Source organism: Ornithorhynchus anatinus, chromosome 1, assembly GCF_004115215.2.
Source record: "Ornithorhynchus anatinus isolate Pmale09 chromosome 1, mOrnAna1.pri.v4, whole genome shotgun sequence".
Classification (NCBI taxonomy): Eukaryota; Metazoa; Chordata; class Mammalia; order Monotremata; family Ornithorhynchidae; genus Ornithorhynchus; species Ornithorhynchus anatinus.
In genome coordinates this window covers 94,140,576-94,148,975 of record NC_041728.1, presented here as the reverse complement: position 1 = coordinate 94,148,975, position 8,400 = coordinate 94,140,576, and the positions used below count along the sequence as shown (strand labels likewise).

The 8,400-nt window shown below is 39.5% G+C and overlaps 1 protein-coding gene and 1 long non-coding RNA gene across 6 annotated transcripts in view; one reads left to right on the top strand and one right to left on the bottom strand.

Moving 5' to 3' along the window:
• Positions 1-3,878: 3,878 nt before the first annotated feature.
• On the bottom strand, positions 3,879-6,791 carry LOC114814699. Its single transcript, XR_003762469.2, has 3 exons — positions 6,683-6,791; positions 4,177-4,244; positions 3,879-4,021 (listed from the first exon to the last, which is right to left on the bottom strand). It is a non-coding gene; the product is annotated as an uncharacterized LOC114814699 (long non-coding RNA).
• Positions 6,792-6,803: 12 nt separating this feature from the next.
• LOC100088930 (cytosolic 5'-nucleotidase 1A-like) overlaps positions 6,804-8,400 on the top strand; it is a 41,996-nt gene continuing 40,399 nt past the window's right edge. For 2 of the 5 annotated variants that reach the window (XM_029073779.2, XM_029073784.2), the window contains exon 1: positions 6,805-6,978. In XM_029073779.2, the coding sequence (XP_028929612.1) occupies positions 6,946-6,978 (33 nt within the window). In that variant the 5' untranslated portion in view covers positions 6,805-6,945. Of the gene's footprint in view, positions 6,989-8,400 lie in introns of all 5 variants that reach the window. The other 3 variants (XM_039912427.1, XM_029073768.2, XM_029073771.2) reach the window with 3 other exon arrangements.

The following is an 8,400-nucleotide window of genomic DNA, read 5'->3' as shown; positions in this document are numbered from 1 at the left end:
AGTATTTATATCAGCCGACTGGGGGTCGAGGGAAGCAGTGAGCTTTCTCGTGTCATCTGAGCTTTTATCATCCTTCCCAGGCACTATCCTGATTAACCAGTGAGAGGTTATCGGGCAAGCAGTCTAATGCACAGGGAGCAGAGGGAGGAGGAGAGGGCAAGAAGGTAACAGTGTGTCCATTCCCGGCATCCAAGTGAAAGGAAACAGGTTTAGGTGTTAGGTAATACTGTCATTATTTATGAGGTTGATTAAATGCTTGGTGCAATGTACTATATTAATCTCTTGGGAAGTTTGCAGAAGGGAGTGACACATTCTCTGTACATAAGAAGCTTACACTCTAATGGAGGAGACAAAAATACATCTAAGTGGTGAAAATGAGTTCTCTCTCTCTCTCTCTCTCTCTCTCACACACACACACACACACACACACACACACACACACACTGGATAGAGCATGGGCTTTGAAGTCATAAGGTCATGGTTTCTAATTTCGCCTCCGCAACTTGTCTGCTATGTGACCTTGGGTAAGTCACTTCACTTCTCTATGCCTCAATTACCTCATTGGTAAAATGGGGATTAAGACTGTGAACCCCACTTGGGACATGGATTGTGTCCAACCCAGTTATCTTATATCTAATAATAATAATAATGTTGGTATTTGTTAAGCTCTTACTATGTGCCTAGCACTCATCTAAACACTGGGGTAGATACAGGGTAATCAAGTTGCCCCACGTAGGGCTCACAGCCTTAATTCCCATTTTACAGATGCGGTAACTGAGGCACAGAGAAGTTAAGTGACTTGCCCAAAGTCACAAAGCTGACATGTGACAGGGCCGACATTAGAACACACGACGTCTGACTCCTAAGCCCATGCTCTTTCAACTGCAGTGCTTAGCACATAGTAAGTACTTATTAAATACCATAAAGAAAAGAGTTATTTGCATAAATTAATGGGCAAACAGTCCAGATCGTGTTATTAGTGGGATACCTTGGACTATAGCGACACCCTAGCTTTGGTTTTTTGGTTTTTTTAAAGGTTTTCATTAATGACAATGAATCAATCAATAGCTTTTACTGAGCACTGTGTGCGGAGCACTTTACCAAGCACTTGGGAGAGTACAAGTTTCTTAGCTTCTCTGTGCCTCATTTACCTCATCTGTAAAATGGGGATCAAGAGTGTGAACCTCCTGAGAAGCAGCGTGGTTCAGTGGAAAGAGCATGGGCTTGGAAGTCAGAGGTCATGGGTTCTAATCCTGACTCTGCCGCTTGCCAGCTGTGTGACTTTGGGTAAGTCACTTAACTTTTCTGTGCCTCATTTACCTCACCTGTAAAATGGGGATTAAAACTGTGACTCCCACGTGGGACAACCTGATGACCTTGTATCCCCCCATTGCTTAGAACAGTGCTTTGCACATAGTAAGCACTTAACAAATACCACCATTATTATTATTATTATTATTATGAGGGACATGGACTTTTTCTAACTTGATTACCTTCCATCTACCCCAGCTCTTAGAACAGTGCTTGACACATAGTAAGCATTTAATAATGTTGGTATTTGTTAAGCGCTTACTATGTGCCGAGCACTGTTCTAAGCGCTGGGGTAGACACAGGGGAATCAGGTTGTCCCACGTGGGGCTCACAGTCTTAATCCCCATTTTACAGATGAGGGAATTGAGGCACCGAGAAGTTAAGTGACTTGCCCAAAGTCACACAGCTGACAAGTGGTAGATCCGGGGTTCGAACCCATGACCTCTGACTCCAAAGCCCGTGCTCTTTCCAATGAGCCACGCTGCTTCTAACAAATACTATTCATTCATTCGATCGTATTTATTGAGCGCTTACTGTGTGCAAAGCACTGGACTAAGTGTTTGGAATGTACAATTCAGAGACACTAAAATTATTATTATTAGAATATAATGGCAAACACTATCCCTGCCCTCAAGGAGTATAAAGTCTAGTGGTATATCTCTGAACGTTAGAATGAATGGATATTACATTGAACTCTTTCTTTAAGCCTCCTGTTGCTACTCTCAGAGACAAAATACTGCCCTGAATGAACCATTAGCATGTTAGGAATTACATTTCCTATGTTTTATTCTTGCATTTAATTTTAAATGTATTTTATATACTTATCTTTATACTCAGGTTCTTTCCCTACCTGCAATTTATTTCAATGTCTGTATCTTCTAGTAGATTTTAAGCTCCTAGAAGAGAGGGATTGTATGCAAAGAGCACAGGCCTAGGAGTCAAAGGATTTGGGTTCAGCTAGAGGACCTGGGTTCAGTTAGAGGGCCTGGGTTCTAGTCCAGGATCTGCCACTCACCCACACTGTGATCTTGGGTGAGTGACTGAACTTCTCTGTTCCTCAGTTTCCTCACCTGTAAAATGAAGGTTTCATTCCTGTTCTCCCTCCTATTTAGACAGTCAGTCACATATGGGCAGGGACTGTGTCCAACTTGATTAACTTGTACATCGTGGCCTAGTGGAAAAAACATGGACCTGGAAGTCACAGGATGTGGGTTCTAATCCCGGCTCTGCCACTTGTCTGCTATGTGACTTTGGGCAAGTCATTTAACTTCTCTGGGCCTCAATTATTTCATCTGTAAAATGGAGATTATGACTGTAAGTCCCAGGTGGAACAGGAACTGTGTCCAACCTGATTACCTTGCATCTACCTCAGTGCTTGACACATAGTAAGCACTTAACAAATACCATTATTATTATTAACCCTAGTGCTTAGTACAGTGTTTGGCACATAATCAGCACTTAACTTATTATAATTATTATTATTTTTATCATTATTACTATTATCATTCTTTCTTAAAAACTTAGTGGTCAACACAGAATAAGCCCTGATTTAATTTTAGGGTAAAAAAAACTTGCTTTATAACAATTGTAATGTGTTAAATGTTTACTTCATGTCATGCACTGTTCTAAGCACTGAGGAACAAGATAATTAGGTCAAACACAGTTCTTGTCCCACATGGGGCTCACAAATCTCACAAGTCTAAAAAGGAGGAAGAACAGGTATTCATTCCCTGTTTTACAGATAAGAAAACTGAGGCACAGAAACACTGTGACTTTCCCAAGGTCACACTGAAATGATCAATTTGTCCCTGTCATGTACACTAATGAATAATTCCTGTGAGCAATCCGGGGTTCGCAATAGAAGAAATACCCCAACACACTCACCAAGTTATCTCAAGAAGGAAGGCAGCATGATCAAGTGGAAAGAGCATTGAGATCAATCAGTGGCATTTATTGAGCACTTCTTGTGTGCAGAGCACTGTATTAAGCCAGGTTCTAGTCCCAACTCTGCTACCATCCTCTGTGTGGCCACAGGCAAGTCATTTAACCTCTCTGGGCCAGTTTTCTCCTCTGTAAAATGGGGGCTAATAGCTGTGTCTTTATACCTCACAGAAATGTTGTGAGGATAAAAGTTCTTTGGAAACACATGTGCCATAAGAAAATGAGATGCTGTGATTATTGATTTGTGATTTTAATATAGACTTGAATTTTCTGCTTATGGTAAAATTGCTTCAGTGGGTTGATAATAAGAAGAAGAATTGTGGTACTTGTTAAGTATTAACTATGTGCTAAGCTCTATATTAAATGCTGGACCAGCTACATTCACTCATTCAATCATATTTATTGAGCACTTACTGTATGCAGAGCACTGTACTGGTAATCAGATTGGACACAATCTCTGTCCCATATTATTTAACCTTCAATTCTAAGGCTTTTGCTCTGATAAGAATAAACCAGATGTTTATGAGATAGATATAAACCTCAAATGCTTTCTAACTACACCCACTTCCCCTATAATATGAGGGTTACATTCTTGCAAAACCGCACTTTAATGAAAACTCACCACAGTATAATAGTCAGCCATTCCGAGGACACACTTGAGATCAGTCAGTTTTTTCAATCATGTGGCTGGACAAGCCTAAACAGGCTGGCTTCATCAGAAGAATCTTCCTTAATTCCTTAGAATCATCTTTGCCATAAAGAGTGGAATCTAAAATTATGACATGAGGCCCGACAAATTAGGGATTAATGAGGGTAAAAGAAACTCTTCTCATACTGAATCAGCTCTGCAGCATATACTTCACAGGCAGCAATGGAGGATCCAGGTAGACCAGAACAATTAGGAGGGGCAGACCACATCCTCACCTCACTTTGATTGATCCCTGTCTCACAGTTTGCTCTTGTGTAAAATTTTTCTCGGTTTTATTTTTGCTCTGAAAAAAGAGAAAGGTTCTGTATCACGTGGCTGTAAATTGTTACAGAAAAAATAATCTACAGAATAATCTGCTGTCAGACCTGCATCAAGAAGCTGGAGATGATGAATCATTCCTTCACTTAATCGTATTTATTGAGCACTTACTATGTGCAAAGCATTGTACTAAACATTTGGGAGAGTACAATATAACAACAACAGACACATTCGTGCCCACAACAGGCTCATAGTCTAGAGGGAATCCTGCATCTAGTTGAGCTTGTCACAATAAGATAGATGCAGTCATCAAGACAATGGATATATTCCTTTGGGAAATCATGACAGGCAGTCAAAGGTGTTTTGCTAAATGCTGATGGTAACTGTGCATTTTGGCTTTTCTGTAATCATGGATTATGGTACATTTTGTAGTCAGTTAATCATATTTATTGAGTACTTGCTGTGTGCAGAGCATTGTAGTAAGAGCTTGAGAGAGTACAATATAACAGTGTAATGACACAATCCCTGAATGACTATGTGTGTGTGTGTTTGTGTGTGTGTCCTTTGGGGTGAGTGAGAGTGACCCCTTGAAGTGTATCTTTTTTATTTCACCTTCAATTAGAACTGATAATATAATTTCATTATCAAAATCAATTTCCTGTGCTCTCTTAGAAGAGATGTGCCTTCAGTAAGGCTTTGAAGCTGGGGAGAGTAATTGTCTGTTGAATAGGAAGAGGAAAGGTATTCTAAGCCAGAGGCAGGATGTGGGTGAGGTCAGGGGTGAGAGAGATGAGATCAAGGTACAGTGAAAATGTTGACATTAGAGAAGCAAAATATGCGGGGCTGGGTTTTAGTAGTAGCGAGTAGTGAGGTGAGGTAGGAGGGGGCAAGGGGATTGAGTGCTATAAAGTCAATGGTAAGGAGCTTTTTTTTGATTCAGATATGGAGTGGGCAAACACTGGAAGTTCTTGAGAAGTGGGAAAATGTGGCCTGAATGCTTTTATAGAAAAATAATCTAGGCAGCAGAGTGAAGTATGGACTGGAGTGGGTATATACAGAGGCAGGGAGGTCAGCAAGGAGGCTGATACAGTAATCAATACAGGACAGGATAAGTGACTGGATTAACATGGTAGCAGTTTCGGTGGAGGAGGGCAGATTTTAGTAATGTTGTGAAGGCCTAATCTACAGTGATGGATTGAACATGTGGGTTGAATGGAAGAGAGGTGTCAAGGGTAATGCCAAGGTTATTGGCTTGTGAGACAGGAAGGATGGTGGTGCCATCTATATGTGATAAGAAAATCAGAGGAAGAATTGGGTTTGGTTAGGAAGATAAGATGTTCTGTTTTAGACATGTTAAGTTTGAGGTGACCCTGGGACATCCAAGCAGAGATGTCTTGAAAGCAGAAGGAAATGTGAGACTGCAGAGAGGGAGAGATGAAATTTGGGAAAATTCACACAGAGGTGGTAGTTGAAGCCATGGGAGCAAATTATTTTTCCAAGGGAATGGGTGTAGATGGAGAATAGAAAAGGACCCAGAACGGAGCCTTGAAGGACACCCACAGTTACAGGTGGGAGGCAGAGGAGGAGCCCATGAAAGAGAGTGAAAATGAACAGCCAGAGAGATAATAATAATAATAATGATGGTATTTGTTAGGCACTTACTATATTCCAAGCATTGTTCTAAGTGCTGGGGTAGATACAAGGTAATCAGGTTGTACCACATGGGGCTCACAGACTTAATCCCCAGTTTACAGATTAAGTAACTGAGGCACAGAGAAGTGAAGTGACTCGAAATGAAGTGACTTGCTCAGAGTCACACAGCTGAAAAGTGGCAGAGCCGGAATTAGAACTCACGACCTCCGACTCCCAAGCCTGTGCTCTTTCCACTAAGTGAGAAGGAGAATCAGGAGAGGACTGTGTCAGTGAAGATGAAAATGGATAATGTTTGCTGGAGAAGGCAATTCTTGACAAGTTAAAGGCAGTTGAGAGGTCAATGAGGATTAGAATGGAGTAGAGACCTTTGAATTTGTCAAGAAAGAGATCACCAGTAACCTTTGAGAGGGTAGGTTCTGTGAGTGAAGGGGATGGAAGCCAGAGGACTTCAAAATTCTGGAAAAACACTAGTCAATTCACACTGCTCCTTCCTTTGAAAGACGAAAATGTATATTTTCCATTTTTTCAAAAATTGAATTTTGGAAATGAAAACTTGAAGTGATTTCGCCCAAATAATTTAGAAGCCCAGACTCCCACTTGCCATCAGTATTCTCTAGATTGGAAAGAAATTTGATATGGATACAGGGTGGGTGATAAAAGATGAAGTTCCTCAATAAGATGGAGAGGCAGCTCAGGATAAGAGCAGACACATAATGGATTTAGTATGGAAAAGTGACGGATGAAAATTTTGGCTTGAGAAAAAGAAGTAAATGAAGACCTACTAGCATCATATACATTTTGAACACTTACCTTTCACAGATCTGGACTTCATGAAGTCCCTGAAAATGAAGCCAGGCATTATGATATCTCCTAATTCAAGTTTGAAGAAAAAGTATTGTTCAAAAAGAGACTTGTGAATACAATGGCTGTCTGTTGCCATGGTACCATCAATGATGTCATAAATTTACCATTCCAAATTCACTGCAAGGCTGAGCAAAAGAAGAGCTATAAAATGTGCCTGGGAAAGAGAGGAAAACCTCCATTTAAACACAAATGTCTCCCATAATAAGGAGATGAGTCAAGACATTTGTCTAAAGCAGAAGAAGGTAAAAGAATGTAAGCCTTAAAAATGATTATTTTCCATGTGAAGACACTATACAAGAAAACTATCTGTAATAGCTACGAGATACCTAAATCAACAATGAATTACTTTAATTTTATTGGCAATGTGTGTGACTACAGGTGTGTTGGGGGTCTGATCACAATAAGAATGGTAAAAGAGTCACAAACATTTTATTTGGTCCTCATTACAAAAAGAAATATGGAAATTCTCACTGGGTTGCACTATAGCTATATAATCCTTGTGCTAAAACTGCTATTAGGACCAGGATAAATCATCTCTATATTAATACCTGAAAAAGGCAATTTTTTTCTATTTGCCTTACCTCTTATTTTGTATTCACAAAAAAATTAGACAATAACACTTTTTCATGATTTATCACTATGCTACTCCTAATAGTGCTCTATAGTATTTTTCCAACAACCGTTTATATGTCAAATTCTGCCCATTTCCTTCAAAATACAATTAGAAATGCTCCACTTTTAGCAACTTTCATAGATTAACGCCAGTCAATTTTCCAAAGACTCCTTTAAGTACTTGTGTTATCTTGACTTAACCATAGCTTGTTTCCATAATGTTTGCATTACTTGTCAAAATATTTGTTTTGTTCTTTATTCCCTTTAGCTTTTAAACTCAAGGACACTGACTACACCTCCTGTTTACTCTGTCATCCTTATAGTGTCTAGTACGGTGTCCAATACAAGAAGTGCAAACCTCTCAATATATTTGTTTTAATTCTTTCTTCCCTCTAGGTTTCAAAAGCAAGGACACTGACCCATGTCTTCTTTCCTCTGTAATTCTTATAGTGTCTAGTACACTATTCAGCCACAATGGGCAATCAGTTAATGTGACGATAATGTTGATGATGACACTGGTGATATGCTTATAATGTATGAATAAGCAGATGCACTTAAAAAGATATAAACTGATCTTTCATAAAGTACCTGAAGCTATTGGTATCACTAACCAAAACATAGCAATTTTAATGTCCGTGTTTATTTTTTAAATAAGAAGACCTAAATAAACTTAAGGTTGAGTGTCTTAAACAAAAATCCCTGTAGGGTCAAGAGTTAAAATCTTATTAGAATTTAGACTTAAATTACCTGCTCTCCACCTAACCATGATGTGCTATTTTGACAGTCTCCATGAATGTAGACTCCTTGAGCAAAGGAGGACTGTGTCATTTGCTTTGGTGACCCAATCCTAACAGTTGAAACTGTGTTCTTCATGAAGTAGGGTCTCAGTAAACATTATTTACTGGCAGCCAGCTCTAACTGGACACAATTCAAAGGGCTCTAAATGCTGTACTCTTCTGGGATATTTAATGAGGCAGACCCAAAAGGCACAAAGCACTGAAAAACATCAAACCTAGAAGTATCCTCGCTTTAGCGAGGATTTTGGTTTAAAT